Source organism: Scardinius erythrophthalmus (genome assembly GCF_964197995.2).
Source record: "Scardinius erythrophthalmus genome assembly, chromosome: 19".
Lineage (NCBI taxonomy): Eukaryota > Metazoa > Chordata > Actinopteri > Cypriniformes > Leuciscidae > Scardinius > Scardinius erythrophthalmus.
Window position 1 is genome coordinate 9,742,003 of NC_138239.1, and position 19,159 is coordinate 9,761,161.

Consider the following 19,159-nt stretch of genomic DNA (forward strand, 5'->3'; position numbering starts at 1 on the left):
AGAAAGTGTTATATTAATGGATCAAATGTTGCCGAAAAGATGCGTCCTCAGTCGTTTCTTGAAAATGGCTACAGACTCAACAGCTCTGGTTGAGTTTGGTAGATCATTCCACCGGCAGGGAACAGTCAAGGTAAAGGTCAGAGAAAGAGATTTTGCGCCTCTTTGTGATGGCACCACGAGGTGACGTTCACTTGCAGAACGCGAGCTTCTGGATGGCACGTAAGTCTGAAATAATGAGTTTAGGTAAAAGGGAGCAGAGCCAGTGGTTGTTCTGTAGGCAAGCATCAGTGCCTTAAATTTGATGCGAGCGGCAATTGGCAACCAGTGTAATTTTGTGAGGAGAGGTGTGACATGCTCTCTTCGGCTCATTAAAGACCACTCTAGCTGCAGCATTTTGGATCAGTTGCAGAGATTTGACAGTGCAAGCTGGAAGACCATCCAAGAGAGAATTACAATAGTCCAGTCTGGATAGAACAAGCGCTTGGACAAGGAGTTGTGTAGCATGCTCTGATAGGAAGGGCCTAATCCTCCTAATGTTGTATAAGGCAAATCTGCAGGACCTGGCAGATCTAGCAATGTGGTCTGTGAAGTTAAATTGATCATCAATCACAACTCCACGGTTCCTGATTGACCTTGATGGAGTTATGGATGATGAACCCAGCTGAATGGAGAAGTTGTGGTGTAGTGTTGGGTGTGCCGGGACCACAAGCAGCTCTGACTTCACAAGATTTAGTTGAAGGTGGTGCTCCTTCATCTAGCAAGAAATGTCTGTCAGGCAGGCTGAGATGCGAGCAGCTACCGTCGGATCTCTGTTTGGAATGAGAGGTAGAGTTGTGTGTCCCATTAAAAACCCATGTTTCTGAATGACATATCCTAGTGATGGCATGTACTGTACTGTACTGTAGATGAAGAAGAGAAGTGGTCCCAGCACTGAGCTCTGAGGTACCCCAGTAGCTAGATGTTGTGACTTAGACACCTCACCCTAAAGGACCTACCTGAGAGGTAAGAATTGAACCATTGGAGTACGGTTCCAGAGATCCCCTTCGTCTTTAGGATTGACTGGCGAATCTGGTGGTTAACTGTGTCACACACAGTAGACAGATCCAGCAGGATGAGAACTGAGGATTTGGAAGCTGCTCTTGCCAGTCTCAGAGCTTCAATAACCGTCTCGGTTGAGTGTCCGCTTTTGAAACCAGACTGGTTGTTGTCCAGGAGGTTGTTCTGTGCAAGAAAAATATGTAAGAAAAAAATAGTGGTTGAGTCATATGAGCTACTGTTATGATACTATTTTGGTGCTTTTTTTGTGTGTGTGTGGTGTTTTATGAAATGTTTTGGAGCTTAACAGGCAGGGTCACTAACTGTCATTGTATGAAAGGTATTCCCAAAATTTTGGTCTGCTAAACACCTTTGTCCTAATTTACTTACTTGAAGTACCTCCTAAGATTTTAGGTTTACTCTATATTTCAATAATTTAACAATGCATTTGCATGTCCACAGCTCTCTTATGTTTTTAATGGCCATATGACCTGCAGGTAAACAAAATATTGAATCTCTATTGAATAAATAATGACAGAATTTGATCAAATCTTCACGACAGCTCAGTGCCACAAACCCTCTGGGTGACCTGTTTTCAAAGCAGTTTGATTTCCAGAAGTTTACATGTAAATACAAGTGATGCTTATAAACAACACAACAAAAAAATCCATGAGACAGAATATGAGTACTGAGAAATAAGCATGTTTGCCAATTAGACTGCTGAACAGCTTGTTGTGACAGCTTGTTTCTTTAATAACTCATACTGTAGTGTGGATCAGATGCTGAACATATCTTGAGGTTTGGAGAGAAAGAGTAGTCATATCTGATGACTTACTGTGTTCTTTATAGTTTTTAGCCTTATTCTCCAAGGAAACTGCTATGAAACTAAATACAGATTTTTCTATAAACAGTCTACACATTTAAATAAACATGTATCACCATACTTTTCAAAGTCAAACATAATCGCTTTGCAAGTTGCATTTTGTTAGAAAAGTTTTTCTGTGAATTGTCTTATAATACTGAGCATTCAGATTTGAATCATTTTCATTGGAAATATTTAGATGCACATACAGTACATCTGTACAGTACATCCTGCATTTTGTTTAGCTCTGTGTTTGAAAAATAAGCTATCAGCACACGTCTGATCCATCATGTCAAAGCACTCTCAGATGGATGCATTAGCAGAACGCTCTCCACAGACTGAGTAAAGCTCCACGGGACGGGAGAGACTTAAATGAATTACCGTTAACCGGTCAGATGGAATTCTGATCTGTTTCTGGCTTTAACATTGTTCAGAGAGTGGAATTCAATTTGGATGAATTAGTTAACCCATCGAGGTACGGGAGCACTCTTCTTCCACTGGCCTTTGGCTTCAACAGATTCTCCACCAATCTGATAAAGCTGTTTTGTGAAAAACTACACACTTACTGTAGATATTGAATTGTTTTACTATGTTGGATACGAGCGGCAGTTTGTGAGCCATTGGCGCTGCCCGCATTCTCCACCATACTACGCAAACGATTTCACTCAGGCTTGTGTTTTGTGAGTCAGTCCTAGATCTGTTAGATTGTAGATTCGATGCCTACACCAAGCTGAGAGCGTTGCCAGCCTTCTGGAGCTGATGATATTCCACCACCACCCAACCAGCCTCAAGCTAAGGAGAGAAATCTCAAGCTCCCACAAGCCAGTGAACAGATTCCAGTGTCCACCCCCTTCCGTCTCTGCTTCTTTCCACTGAGAGCTCGCAAAAGAAGGGACAGAGAAGCCATGTTATCTCTCTTCGGTCTGCAAATTGCTCTGGAAAATCTTAAAGCTCCATGAAGCGCAGTGTCCTTTGGTAAAAAAAAAAGTCAATTGTTTCAATTTATGCATTCATACACTTGCACATTATTTTCTTTAGTAGCGCCACATTATTTCATGTGTACACTTTTAAAGTGGGATGTATGGAAATGCAGATCTCAGTTGGAAATGGTTACATAAGCCTAAGTTTCTTAAAGCAATGTACTTTCGAATGATACTGTATATATTCCCCAAATTGTAAAAGCCATCCTCAGGGTGTTGACCTATATAACTGCGAAGAGTTCTGCATCACTGCCCCCTCCCTACCGATCCATTACGATAAGTTTTCTCTGTCAAAGGAGTGATCTCTAACTAGACTGCATCTGATATATTTTTCTCTATTTCTGGGTTGAAGCATGTGCCCACATTTAGAATGTTGGTGCGACGTAACCTGGCAACCGTAATCTGCAATATGTGCCGCTCGGTGAGAGAAATGATCTCCAGCAGTCGGAGAGGTGATGCACGATGCTGGAAAGATTCATGTTAATGGAGTGCTGGTCGTTGCTTTGACACGTGAGTGAAGGAAAGACACAGAGGACAGCTGATACTGGGTCAGCCACTCATTTCCAATCCCCTTGCTAAAATTGTTACCTCTGAAGTGGAGATTACAGATATAAGAGCCAATGATAGGGTTTGGGGTTCGGATAGCACTCGATTGGATGCCAGATGATGATCTAGTTAAGCCCTTTCCAACTGAAAAGAGAGTACAAGGGAGTTTGTATTTACACTGTGTTCCCATTTTGACATTATAATTATGTTTATTCACCCCGGTGGCACTTAAGGTTCCAAAAGGTCTGTTTTTCCTGGTATGTGTCAACAGTGATTGATGGTGGTTGGTCTGGTTATTTTCAGAGTGAGATGTCACACTGCTGATTTAATGTCCATTGAAGTCGGGAAATGGGCATTTGCCTATTAAAAGAATGTATCGGGTTCAGTAAAATTTGTGGTATTATGTTGCTCATGAGCTCCCCATTTTGAGCGTCCCCACGAAACTTTGCGTTTACTCACAGAACATTTGCATTCATCTGAGAAACTTTCCGTTTACTTGAAAAACGTTTGTGTTTGCCAGCTAAAAATTTCCGTTGTTTTGTAAAAAGTATTGCGTTCCCCCAAGAACGCGTTCGCTCGCAAAGCGCTTGCGTTCTCTCAAAACTAGTGTGTTCTCCTGAGAAACTTTGCGTTTGATTGCAGAAGCACTGAAATGTACTTTTTTCCTCCCACCTCATATTATTCCTATCGCAAAAGATTTGCGAGTGAATGTAAAGTTTCTCTTTAGAGAATTGGCGAGCAAGTGAAAGGTTTCGGTAACACTTTATTTTACAGTGTCCTTGTTGCATATGTTACATGTATAGTAATAACAGTAAATTATGCATAATTACATGCAACTAACCCTTAACCAAACCCTAATCCTACCCTAACCCTATAGTAAGTACATGTTGTTCATTATTATTACTTAGTACTTAAATATATAATTACACTGTAACAATGACATCTTAAAATAGAAATTTACCAAAGCTTCTCGGGGAACGCAAAAGCATTGAAATATAATTTTTCCTCCAATGACCTTTTAGGGCTTCTCTAGTTTTTCTACAAGACATAAACAGTATGTGTTAACATGATTTTAGTGGAAAAAAAGATTACTAACCTTTTATGTGTATTATTTCTACCCGATTTTATGACTTGCCATGACAACATAATGCCTAAAATACTAAGAATAAAAAAAAAATAACAAGAACAGTTTTACAGCTCAAATAATACACAAGTTTTCACAGATGAATTAATGTAAGTGCTTTTATAATATGATGTGCTTCAAATTTGTTTTTAAATGATCCAGAAATTGGCCCTGTTTACTTCCATTGTAAGTGCCTTATTGTGACCTTGTGTTACCGTTATGCCACAAATACTGCTGATTGAGCATAACTTGTATTGAACCCAGAATGAAAGTCATCTTTTCCATATGTTCATGGTGCCTGATGTTGTTTGCCCTCTTTCGTTGTCTGTCCCTCTCCCTCATTCTTTCTCTGTTCTTTATTTATATGATGACTCATCAAGGCACAGCTTCACCTGAAGGTTTTTGCTGAAATGATATATCAAACGCATGGTCCCCCAGATCTGTCACCGGCTCACCAGCAGCTAATATCCTGGCTTCCGATTTAGGCATTGTGTCTACACTGCAAAGTAATTTTGTGTCGAGTCATCAGATGAAAGATAAGCGCTATGGTCTCTATGAAAAGTTTACAATGCTGCAATAAAGCACCATTATCATGTCGGAGGGAAATAAACCCGGGCTGATGAGCAATTCCTCAAGGCATCAGAATTCACTGCATGTCGTTTTCATGAACGGGAGGGCATGCTTCTGAGGTAACACTTTTAGATGAAAGAGTCCTTTTCCTTTGCTTCAAATAAATGGATGTTTCTGTGTGAGAATGTAATGGCTCGTGGCACACATTGTGGCAGGTGTGAGGTTGTTGGACTCCGACTTCATTGATATTCTGATGATTTTTACAGCGTGTCTGAGTAATATGAAAATGCAGTGAGTAATCATCTTTTATATCAAGACCAAATACATCGCTTTCTGTGCGCACACACACGCCACAGTGATCGCACACACTTACACGTCATATAGTGTTTCACGTGCCATTGCACATCGCAGTTATGCATCAAAATAATGAAAGGAACTGAACTGAAGAGAAAAAATACTGCAAAAACATTCAGTATTGAATATTTAAGGCAGAAAACATTTTTTATTAAAAAAAGTCAAATAAATCTTACCAACAATTTTTTTTTGTCAATTGATATGGTTGATCGGTGTGTCATATATATCTTAGTTGGAACTTCATTTTCAATTCTGAAATGCTGTATTGACCAATCAGAAACCAGGACTGACACTCACTGTTTTATAATACAGAACAAAATTATTTATTATTAATTAAATTAATATAAATCTATGTATAGTCAATAGTATTAGTATTAGTATATTAGTATACTTCCTATTTTGAGTAAGATTTTAGAGAAGATTACTTTTAAGCAAATGTTACATTATTTTAGTATAAATGGATTGTTTGCTAATGCACAACATGCTTATAGACCAGGACACTCTTCTTGTACTGCTCGTATACACATGACAGATGAATGGTTAGCATGTCTAGATGATTAGAAACTGGTGGATGCTGTTCTTTTAGATTTTACAGCAGCTTTTGATGTTATTGACCATGATGTTCTTGTTGCCAAACTGAAATGTTATGGTTTTTCATGTACAGCCCTAGACTGGATCGGAAATTATCTTTCTAATAGGAAACAGAATGTATTTTATAATGGATCTTTTTCTGTGACCAAAAATACTTACTGTGGTGTTCCACAGGGAAGTTGTTTAGGTCCACTTTTATTTTCTATTTTTATAAATGATTTACTGTGTTTTGTTGATAATTCTAATTTAGTTATGTATGCAGATGACTCGACTGTTTACTGCAGCACATACATCGACTGAGCTTCAGAAGAACTTAAAGGGATAGTTCGCCGAAAAATGATATTTAACCCATGATTTACTCACTCTCAAGCCGTTCGAGATGCATATGTCAATCTTTTTTCAGACGAACACATTTTCAGTTATTTCAGAAAATGTCTTAGATCTTTCAGTGGTTATAATGTGAAGTAATGGGGTCCACCTCCTTCAAGTCCCAAAAATGTGCATGCATCCTTCACAAAAGTAATCCATCCGGCTCCAGGGGGATAAACGAAGGCCTTCTGAGGGTAATCCGTGCGGTTTTGTCGTAAAAATTCACATTCACGGAGATGGATGCTGGCGTATGACGTAGGACGTAGCGTAGGAAGCGTCGTGACGTAGAACGAACGTAGAGTTTTGTCAGAGCCCGTCTACGGAGAGCCTGCCCACTCCCTATTAAGTCCTATTGTACCGAATTTTGGTTGTAGTTCCACCAGAGTTCCACTGGGGGCGATCGCCCATGAGTGCAAAATGAATGGGAGTCTATGGGGCTAGACGGCTAAATTTGTATCTTTCACCCGATTGCTGTTGATAAATATCAGATTTGATTGTAGGTTTTGCAAGTTCAACATGGGTTATAGGTCGAAAGTTGAATGAACGAGTACTTATGTCCTTTCGATTTCTTACAGGTTGAGTTGTTGTTGCCCATAACACGCTAGCATTCTGCTAATGAACGCTGATAGGTCAGTGAAGGACTGATTACGACCAGAGATACCGCTTGATGGCATCGAGGCATCCGAAGCAGGACCAGAAACAAACAAAACAAAAACTCTTCTAGCACGTGTTTACCTGTGTCAGCTGTGTTGTCGATGCCTCGAGAGAAAAGAAAGTGCAGAGCGCGAAAGCACTAGAGTGACTGAAGGATTGCCGTAAAGCAGTATCTCTGGTCGTACGATGTGTATGACGTCATTGACATTTTAAAAGACTTTTTTTAAAGCAAATAAGTGACTCTAAAAAATCTAACACCCAGCAATCTGAAATTTCTTTGCATCTCCTTTCGAATACAATATTCAAATTACTAGACAAAAAATTATATCCTGAGAAAAGTGGATTTTGATGGCTGTAGCGCCATAGACCTCCATTCATTCTGCACTCGTCCTGTGAGCGCCCTCATATGGAATCAGAGTGGAACTGCAACCAGTTCAGAAGCCGTAAGTGTACTGAGAGTGAAACTTCTCGCCTTATTAGACATTCTCTGGTTTTGTTTTGCTCTGCTCTCTGGCTGCGCTGTCACGTTCGTTCTACGTCACAACGCTTCCTACGCTACATCCTACGTCATACGTCAGCATCCATCTCCGTGAACGCGCATCGACCGCTACCGGAAGCCAGTTATTTCCGTTTATAAAGTTTTAAATATGTATATTTTTACGACAAAACCGCACGGATTACCCTCAGAAGGCCTTCGTTTATCCCCCTGGAGCCGGATGGATTACTTTTGTGAAGGATGCATGCACATTTTTGGGACTTGAATGAGGTGGACCCCATAGGTTCACATTATAACCACTGAAAGATCTAAGACATTTTCTAAAATAGCTGAAAATGTGTTCGTCTGAAAAATGATTGACATATGCATCTCGAAAGGCTTGAGGGTGAGTAAATCATGGGTTAAATATCATTTTTGGGCGAACTATCCTTTTAAGTGAGGAGTTGCAAACAATTACGAACTGGGTTAGAACTAATAAATACATTTTAAACAGAATTTTCATTTATTTATTTTTTTTCATTTTTGGTAACAAAAATAATATTACTGAGGTTGATGACTTGAATTTATATATTGGTGGAACTCCAGTGGAACAAGTAACAAGTGTTAAGATGCTGGACGTGAAACTTAGTATGCTGTCTTGGTTTGAACATATAGATTATATAGTAAACAATATGGGAATAGGTATAGCTGTGGCCAGGAAATGTTCTGTGTTTCTTCCATCTTTGGTTTTAAAAGATGTGGTGCAATCGTTAGTTATCACATCTTGAGTACTGCCCAATTATATGGTCAAGCGCATTTGAGAAAAACTTCAGGTGGCTCAGAACAGAGCAGCTAGGTTAGTGCTTCATCAGCCATTTCAGGCCAATGTTATAGAAAATGATCATGGCTGTTAGTGAAGGATAAACTACATTTAAGACTGCTGGTATATTTTTATAAGGTAATCAAGTATCATAGACCCTGTTTTTTCTCTGAAAAACTTGTATATGTGGGTTTATACACACACATTTCATGAAAAAACTGTACTTTATTGAGGTTCTGTTGCTTGGAATATGGTTTCAATAAACATACGAAAAAGTAAAAGCATGTATGTATTTAGAAGACAATGTAAAGATATGCTTACAAATATGTAAATGTATGTTGTATATTTGATGTGCTGCTACTGCTAGATGTATAGTTTGATGATTTGATTAGTGTAATTATTTCTTGGTTTTATTTTATCTGTATATTTTTGTCTTGTATGGCTGTGTGGACCCCAGGATGATAGCAACCACTTTGTGGAAGCTAATGGGGATCCGAATAAAGAATACAAAAAAAAAAAAAATTGTATATCAATATTTAACCAAAAATCTTGACCCATGGACATTATGATTAACTACTCTTATGTAAAACATTTATCTACTTTAATTTGACACATATGATCTCATGATATGATCTCATGAATTAATAACTATTAAGAGTTATTGTCTTATTGCTCACTGTCTTTCATAATGGCTTTTGTTTTCCTCTTGTGCTTAAAATAGCTCTCATAGCACACATAATATAAACGTGTAAAGTGTGAACACAAGGCATATTGTGATGAAGAGGCCTGCATAATGTGAAAGTGTAGGAAAGAGAAACATCTAGATGAGCCAAGAAACTTAAAGCATTATTAAAACCCTAGATATATCATTTTATCATGCATATGTATTTGAATGTTAAATAAAAAAAGTAAAATATAGAAAAAGTGAACAAAATATGTTGATGATTCATAACTGATTATATAAGATTATTATTTTTTGTATTCAGTACAGGGTTTCTGAAAGTACTACATCCATGCAGGTTATTGAGCTCGTAGGTTGCAGTGCATGATTTTTTTTCAACCATCCCTTGATTAACAAGTTCAGGTTGGCACCCTTGCACAGTGTGATTCATTCACTCATCTTTCAAGAAAATAAGTGTCTTTAATGAGATGGTTGAATGGGCATTACGTCCGACGGCTGAGCCGCCTGCCAACCTCCTGATCCTGACACAGCACAAAGTGCCATCTTTCTGAAGGTGCCCTTAAGTCAGACAGGGCTCTATGACTGTCATGCTCCGCTGGTCAAGGTTTGTCCTCTCCGGGCTCTCTTCCACAGAAGGCTTTTAGCCTTAGTGGAGCAGAATTCAAGAGCAAAACATCCAACAGCACACTTTTTAAATTCAGAATTTATCCGTTTCACAGTCAAGACAAAGTCAGACAAAACAGAGGGGGTTAAGCTGTCATTGAAGGAAAAATTTAAGGAGAATTTAAATCTATTGTCAGCATTTAGATCAAATCAAACAAATGCTCTTTTTAATTTTATTTTCTTCAAAGAATCCAAAACATTTTTTTTTTATCATGGTTTCCACAAAAATATTAAGCTGGACAACTGTTGTCAACATTGATAATTGTAATAAATGTTTTTTTTGAGCTCCAAATCAGCATATTAGAATGATTTCTGAAGGATCATGTGACACTGAAGACTGGAGTAATGATGCTGAAAATGCTTTGTGATGCTTTGATCACAGGAATAAATTACATTTTTAAAACATTTTAAAATAGAAAAGTTATTTTTGATCAAATAAATGCAGCCTTGGTAAGCATCAGAAATTTCTTTCAAAAACATAAAAAAATCTTACTGGCGCCAAACTTTTGAGCGGTAGAGTATATGCAGTGGACAGTATAACTATATAACCCTATAAACAAAAATAAGATGTGTTTCCTCAGCATGCAGTGTCACTGTAGTGCAATGTGTCAGAGTGAGAACTGCTGCAGCACAATTTCAAGGGATCGATCCCCCCTCCCCCATCCCCCCCTCCCCCATCCTCCTCATCATCCGTTATGTTAGTTTTGGTTACCAAGGGAAGGATATTCCTTAGCAACACACAAGAGCACAATAGAGCTCTGGAGGTGAATGACATCTAAATGGTTTTATTAAGTTTGTTTACTGTGAATATAAATAGCAGCACATGTAGTTCTGATCCTCATTGTCAGTTACTGGCATGTGACTCATTTGTAAGTACAGTGCAACTATAGAAAATGAATTTTGGGGTTTATAGTGCAACCGAGAAATTAAACATTGTTCATTTCAGATTCATTAAAATTCAGAAGAAAAATAAATAAAAGCTAAATAATTACAACAAAACTAAATGAAAACATTAGAAGTTAATATAATATAATATAATATAATATAATATAATATAATATAATATAATATAATATAATATAATGCCCGGCCAAACAAAAGGTCGCTTTTGGGATTTAAATAGGCAAATACTTAAAGAGTCAGTGATTGGATCATTATTGCAGTGATTATTATGTTTCTAGCATTTTATATGTTTGGCAACAGTTCTTTAACATTAATTGATGGAGTGTGTAGCTTTTCATTTCTTAATCAACCATGTAGGAAGACACATCATGGCCATATTCCAGGATGACAAAGCCAAGATTCTTCAGGCTCAAACTGTGAAAGAATGATCGTGAGGGAGCATGAAGAATCATTTTCACACATGAATTGACACCTCTGAGTCCAGACCTTAAATTTATTGAAAGTCTTTGGGATGTGCTGGACGAGAGTTTACAGAGACCTTACTTTTAACTCTTGCATTGTCAATAAAACATCTTGACCAAAAATGTATGCACCTCTTAGTGGAAATGTTATCTCTTATATTGCATGTTATTTCCATCAAGATTTGCCATGATGTGTCTTCCTACATGGTTGATTAAGAAATGAAAAGCTACACACTCCATCAGTTAGGGATAGAAGAACTGTTGCCAGACATATAACATGCTAGAAACATAATAATCACTGCAATAATGATCCAATCATAGACTCTTAAGCATTTGCCTATTTAAATCCAAACAGTGACTTTCTTTTGGGCCGGGCAGTGTGTAATATAATATAATATAATATAATATAATATAATATAATATAATATAATATAATATAATATAATATAATATAATATAATATAATATAATATAATATAATTGTCTGATAATGGCTTTGCCAATACACTTTATTTTATTTTATTATTATTATTTTGCACCTGCAGCATAAGGAACGAGTCCACTAAGTTTTCTGGATTTTTCCAGATGGAATTCCGGCAAATATTTACTGCCTCCCTGTGCACCAATGCACAAACTGCAGCATTTCTGTTCCCAAGCTTTTCTCATCCTGCGTTACCTCAAATTAAACATGCTTCTTTGTAACTTCCATGTTTTCTGCTCTTTTAAATTGCAATACATTATGTGAAGATAAAATTATGATGGGCTTTAGCATCTAAAAATATAATACATTTAATTTATTTCCTTTAACGCTATCTTAACTAAAACTTGTGACAGTTGGGAATGCTTTTGATGCTTAATTTGTAAGGAATGTGTTAAGAGTCGTTCTGTCACTGACCCTGATATTTTCCCATGGAAATTTCCCATATCAGAGAGGAGTGTTGCAGAGCCACTCTTATCTTTGTGTTTACACGTACTTGCTCACTCTCAGGCCTGTTTCTTGCAGGGTGTGTGATGAAAAATTTCAGAGAGACCACCAGTGAGCAAACCTCCATTAGCTCACTTGGATCCATATACTGGCTGGGACTGCTGCATTTTATATAGTGGGCTTTGAAATTCAACACAAGGTAAGTCCATTTCATAAGCAATACGTTGTCCTGCAGGTGGTATGCAACAACGAGACAACATAGATGTTAAAGTTGGTAGTTACAGGAGACGTCTTGGTGTGACTGTTTACTCTCTAGTGTCGACTTTGAAATGAAGGTGGCCGGTAAGATAGTTTGGGATTTTTTTTTGTGCTCTTTTGTGTATTTGCTTTGCAAATGCTGTTGGTATGACTATAGTAGCTTCTTTGTGCTTGTACGTCTGTCACAAGATTAATTGACTGTGGAGACATCGTCTGTTATTGAGTCCCACTTGTTCCATTTTATGAGCACTGAAGCATTTGTGAATCCAATAATCTGCTTCTACATTTTCCAATCAACATGGCATTGACGTTTGTGTTAGTATTTGACTGTAGACGAACATGAATGTTCTGTTTCCAGTATGGGTGGAGAGAAGCTGGTGGCTTGCATGTTAAGTTTGACACTAATGAGGTCAGTTTATGGTCAGCACATGCCAGAAGAACCATGCTCAGTCCAGATCCTCGTCCCTGGACTCAAAGGTACTACAAATAAATTACACCATATTATGTCATCTACTACACTAATGACACTAACTAATTTTTTCAAATGTAATACATTTATTTGATCAAATATACAGTAAAAACAAATATGCAATTTAAAATAACGGTTTCACTTTATTTTGATGGTCCCTTTGGACATTCTGGTGACTATAAGTAGCATTGCACCTATAATACATGTCAACTAACTCTCATTAGAGTGTTAGTTGAGTATTAGTAGACTGGTAGGATTAGGGTTAGAATAAGTTGACATGTAGTTGAAAAGTTACTTATAGAGCTGGTAAGCCCGCCCCTTCCGCTAACCCCCCTGGACCTCTAGGTTGAAAAATCGTCAATGCAAGTGAATGTGTGAAAATAATTATTTTCTGGTCCCGTTTGAATTTTGCCATGAATGTGAACATATGTTGTCTGTGAATTTTTAATATAATTTTTCGTGTGAAGAATGCTACAATTTAGCGGGTAGAAGTTTGATACGGTTAGACTTTGTGTGAGAGCCCTTTGTGGACTACAACTCTTCCCTGCTTTCGACGCGTTTGATACAGGAATCTGAAGAAAGAACAGCCCATTTGGTTTGAATGGTGACATTTGGGTACAAAACACACAGGCATCTCGATCTGTCTCCATAGATTATCGCAGCATTAGCACCGTGATTTGACAAGTGGAGGGAAAATGTGTTATGGGGTGACGTCACATAGGCGACATGTAGTCTTTCTCGTTATGTCTTTTCCACAACTGCTAGCCAAAGAATCATACAATTTACTGTCAAACTCGTAACATGAAAAAGTATATAAAAATTCACAGACAACATATGTTCACATTCATGGCACAATTCAAACGGGACCAGAAAATAATTATTTTCTCACATTCACTTGCATTGACGATTTTTCAACCTAGAGGTCCAGTGAGGTTTTACGGATGGGCGGGACTTACCAGCTCTATAGTTAACAGAATGATCAGATGGGACCATCAAAATAAAGTGTTACCAAAATAACTCTTTCTGTTGCTGTGGTGGCATATAGCTGAATTTTCAGCATCATTACTCCAGTCTTCAGTGTCACACGATCCTTCAGAAATCATTCTAATATGCTGATTTTCTGCTCAAGAAATATTTCTTATTATTATTAATGTTGAAAACAGTTCTGATGCTTAATATTTGTTTGGATTTTTTATTTTTTTTTCAGGATTTTTTACCTTTTTACTGAGGTGTTTTTACTGTCACTTTTGATCCATTTAATGCATCCTTAAAATTTATCCCTGTTAAAAAAAGGCAGTAGGCCTATATATAGGCTTACTATCGTTTTACTGGGATTTATAATTAGAATTTTGTATGAAAATGACTTACAGGTATGGTGCGTTCAAGTCATCTCGTAAAGATCGTATTTAGTTGAACGCACATAAACGCCACCACAATGTCGTAAATACGAGTGGGAAGCTCGGGATTTTCTTTAAGCCCCGATCTTTACGAGTTGGGGGTGTGTCAGTGAGAAACATGGTGGAATACCACAATACTTAAAGGTATTTAGCAGTGATATTATCAGGCTTTTCTATTTACAGTGAAGTAAGCTAATTGCCTGCACAGAATATGATGGCATTAACAATGTAATATGTAACGATAAAGTTTGCAGTGGCTTCATAAATTAATTAAAAACATAAAAAAGCAAAGCACACTTGATTCACATTTCTTTGTTCTCCATTTTCTAGAACTAGAGTTTAAGAACTTTGCTGTATTTTTGTGTAATTAATTAAGAGAAAGTGCACCGCCATCTTACTCAGACGAAAGTGACTTGAACGCTCCTGCCGTCGTAAACACGACTTCCCACCTCGTACGTACAGTACGAACTTCCCAGGATGACTTGAACGCACCATTAATTCTTGGCAATCTATTCATCACACTGGACATGGAAGCTCAAATTGTGTGGATTAAACTCTTGGATACTGTATATTTGTATGTATTAAGTATGTAGGTCATAATGGTAGCCTATTCAGTGCATACAGAAAATGTGCACAGTATACATATGACTGCAACAACAGTGCAAATACATATGCTATTCTGAACAGGTTTGTCTGTTACTGTTCAAAATGTCCCTGTTGTCATGTAGGTGAAGCAGGAGAGAAAGGAGAGAAAGGAGCACCTGGGAAACCTGGGAGATTAGGCCCATCTGGAGAGCCAGGTAATACTAAACTGTTTTGAGAGGTTCATCAAATTCAATCTCATGCTTTTTAATTACTACCCACTTACATGATTCAGGTTCTTTATGAACTTGTAAGGAAGTTTTTGATGGCAGAAGAAATTGCAAAATTTTCAAACCAAGTGAAGGGAGCTGCCAAATGTGTACACTTTAAGGAGCCCCTAAAACTTCCCTTATCTTGCTTTTATATAGTTGAGCTCATGTGAGCCAGGATCATGACATGTGTTTATAAATGCCTTTAATGATTCAACATACTGATAAACAAGGGAATCAAACTTCAGGGATATTCTTTGGTTTGTATCCATGCGTTTTATTTTTGTACATATTAAGTTTATATGTTATTTTTCAGGTCTCCCTGGAGTCAAAGGCCAAAAAGGTAGTCCTGGACATTATGGGAAGATGGGTCCCTCTGGATTCAAAGGCAAGCTTGTGAAAAAACTACAAATCTGAAAGTAATCAGGCTTGTTTGGTCTAACTACTTAATAATGGTAAATTTTTCTAGGTTTAAAAGGTGATATGGGAGATCCAGGACCTAAGGGCCCAAATGGAGAGCCAGGTAACCGCTGCTAAAATAGTATTAAGTTCATATCAGTTTATAATTGGTTTGAATTAAATAGGAATCGGTTTAATGCTTGGAGAGCTCGTGTGAATGGTCTCATATTTAATTTGTCTCCCCAGGTATCCCCTGTGAGTGTGCACCCTTACGGAAAATGATTGGTGAAATGGATAATCAAGTGGCGCAATTAACCAGTGAGCTGAAGTTCATTAAAAAGGGTATGTCCAAAAGAAAGAATGAACCTTTTGCTCTCTCAACCAGCGTTCATGAGATTACAATAACGTGAAGTTGATTCATACAGTTGTTCGTTTTGATGTGCAGGGTGAATACGCCTAGACAAAAGTATTTAGCCACTCGCCAGAAGCTCTTTTGTTTGACTGTCAGAATGCACTTGTGTGAATGCTGGCTGCTGCGGTGTGATTATAGAATTTCAGATCCTCATTTTTCAGCACTGCCCTCCCCTGCAGCTGTCGCTGGCATCAAAGAGACAGACAGCAAGGTCTATCTGCTGGTGAAGGAGGAAAAGCGCTCCAGGGATGCGGAGGTGTTTTGTCAGGGGCGAGGTGGACACCTGGCCATGCCCAAGGATGAGGCGTCTAACAGAGCCATCGCTGCCTACGTCACCGAAGCTGGCCTCAGTCGAGTGTACATCGGCATCAACGACCTGGAGCGAGAAGGCCACTTTGTGTATGTGGAGCGTTCACCCATGACCACTTTCAGCAAGTGGAGGGAGGGCGAGCCAAACAACGCTTACGATGACGAGGACTGCGTCGAGATGGTGTCTTCAGGCGAGTGGATTGATGTAGCTTGTCACCTCACCATGTACTTTGTGTGTGAGTTTGACAAGGATACAGTATGACTTCATGGAGCATCTATTGGGCGGAAAGTCAATTAGACGTGTTTAAATACTTAAGCATAAAAAAGGCTGAAATTTCAATGAAAAAGGTACAGCTTTTCTCATTTTAGAAGTGTGACATGCTATATTTGATGTAAAACTGTTTAAAACAACATCCAGTCAGGTTATACTTTTCCTCAATGGTCCACTTTAGACATTCTACTAACTATACGTAACTTTGCAATTCCATGTCAACTAACTCTCATCAGAGTGTCAGTAGGTTAGAGTTAGGTGTTAGGGTTCATGTTAGCAGAATATAAGCTGCCATGTAGACATGTAAAATGTCTGTTGGAGGACCATCAAAATAAAGCATTAGCAGAATTTAATTTAATTTTTAAGCTTTCCTGTAGCTCAAACAGTAGAGCGTTGGCGCTTGCAACACCAAGGTCGTGGTTTTGATTTCCAGGGAAGGCAAGAACTGATAAGAATGTAAAATGTCTACCTTGAAATGCAATGTAAGTCGCTTTGGATAAAAGCGTCTGCCAAATGCATAAAAGTAAATTATGGAGACAGTTTACTAATACTCTAATGAGCGTTAGTTGACATGTAGTTGCAAAGTTACTTATAGTTAGTAGAATGTCAAAATAAAGTGTTAATGCCCTTTAGTTAATGTGGTTATACACATAGTTTGGGGTTGGGTAAGAATTCTGAATGTTTTTGAAAGAAGCCTCTTATGCTCACCAAGGTAAAACAGTAAAAACAGAAATAATATTACAACAAATATATATATTTTTCCTGTGATGCCAAAGCTGTATTTTCAGCATCATTACTCCAGTCTTCAGTGTCACATGATCCTTCAGAAATCATTCTATATGCTGCTCAAGAAACATTTCTTATTATTATCATTGTTGAAACCAGTTGAATGAATATAACAGATGAATATAACCTTTAAAAGGACAGCATTTATTTGAAATAGATATCTTTTATAACATTGTAAAATGTCTTTACTGGGACATTTGATCAATTTAATGTCCTAAAAGTATTAATTTCTTAAAAAAAATAAAATAATAATGAATGGCCTCAAAGCGGTGAACAATACTGACATGCCTTTTAAAAACCGCAACTAAGAGACTATCTGGATTTTTTTTACTTTTAAAATGTATTTGTCACACAACAGGTACTGTATATACATTATACAGATCAATAAACACATGTAGACAATTACAATTTTCCAGGTGTTATTGCAGACTCGGACAACTTTATTATAATAGTGGGACATCTAGTTTACTAAACTACATTAAAGTATAAATGTCATCAATTAAATGGACAAACAAGACTTTCTTATCTTATTATATTTACAATTTTATATTCCACAGATTGAATCTCTCTCTCTTAATTATCTATTATAATAAATGAAATAAATAAGATCACCATCACCATTTCTTATTTTATTTAAGAAATAAAAAATAACACCATCACAAACGCGATCATATTAAGCTGATTTATATATTTAACATTATTTGTGGTATTAAACGTCCCCTGAAATTATGTTAGAACTAAAGAAGTCCATTTGTTTCCTCCCTCAGTACTTTGGGATGAATTTAATTAAAAAAAAAAATTATTAATGGAAGAATATACACATACAGTAATGATAACGTTTATGTCCATACTTCTTGTCAACTTCCCCATATTGCTTGAATTATGATATTATATCATAGTAACACTGTTTAGTTTCTTGGGATTTTTTTTTCACTGCTCCTAGTCCTACTAAATCTGTGTAATCTTAATTAATATGGTAAGTTATTTCTAAAACATAATAGATACATTAGGGATTCATTATCCGGCATATATTTGATGTCTGTTATTTTAGTAAATAAACAATAAATAAACACTTGTATCTGTATATCATGAACAACAATTTTTTTCTAATACATTCTTTGTCCAGTTGTAATTTTTTGTGTATTTTCAATGCGTGTTTTTCTGAGGCACTAATAAAATTTCATTAGCTTACTCCTTTTAAGGTTTCCTGTTTTTCTTGAGGCCGTCGAGTTATTTTGATAGACTTGTAATCTGGCGCTCTCTAGTGGTCACGTCTGGCTCTATACACTCTCATTGCCGCTCTGCACTTACTGTGTGTGCTGCCAATGACAAGGTCAAGCTGTCCTGGAATTAACTATGCATGAAAATATAACAGAAGGCAGGAAATCTGATTAATTTGTGGCAAAGTGGCAAACTGTATAGGCCACCATTCCCCCCTCCCCTTTAGAATGAATGAACTTTAAAAACATAATCAGGCGACAACTGATCTGTTATATTACACTGCCTGTCAGACCAAACAGACAATGGCACAAGGAACGTATTCTGCTGAACTATATATTGTGACCATAGACTGTTAAAAAAAAAAAAAAAACATAAATCTGCTAATTAGTTTAAATCAGCTTGACCAGAAATGACCAGACCATTCTTTTACTCACCCTCATGCTGTTCCAAACCTGTATGAATTGCTTTCTTCTGTTGAACACAAAAAAAGATGTCTTGAAGAATATGGGTAACCAAACAGTTGTGGGGCACCGCATTAATGGAAAAAATACTATGGAAAGTCAATGGTGCCCCAACTGTTGGGTTACAATCCTTCTTCAAAATATCTTTTTTGTGCTCAGCAGAAGAAAGAAATTCATACAGGTTTGGAACAACATGAGGGTGAGTAAAAGATGACAGAATTTTCATTTAAATGGTGACAATTTCCTTTGTCATTTCAGTAAAAGATTGTGTGGTTTTTTTTAAGAAACCCTATACAAATTCTAACCTAATAA

General features: G+C 37.3%; 1 protein-coding gene across 1 annotated transcript; it reads left to right on the top strand.

Annotated features, from left to right (window-relative positions):
* The first annotated feature begins 12,068 nt into the window (after nucleotides 1–12,068).
* Nucleotides 12,069–18,363, top strand: colec11 (collectin sub-family member 11). The gene is made up of 7 exons (XM_081394214.1): nucleotides 12,069–12,212; nucleotides 12,630–12,748; nucleotides 14,866–14,937; nucleotides 15,305–15,376; nucleotides 15,458–15,511; nucleotides 15,634–15,729; nucleotides 15,979–18,363. Exons 2-7 carry the CDS (start codon nucleotides 12,631–12,633, stop codon nucleotides 16,368–16,370), a joined length of 804 nt encoding a protein of 267 aa, XP_081250340.1. The 5' UTR covers nucleotides 12,069–12,212; nucleotide 12,630; the 3' UTR covers nucleotides 16,371–18,363.
* The last annotated feature ends 796 nt before the right edge of the window (nucleotides 18,364–19,159 follow it).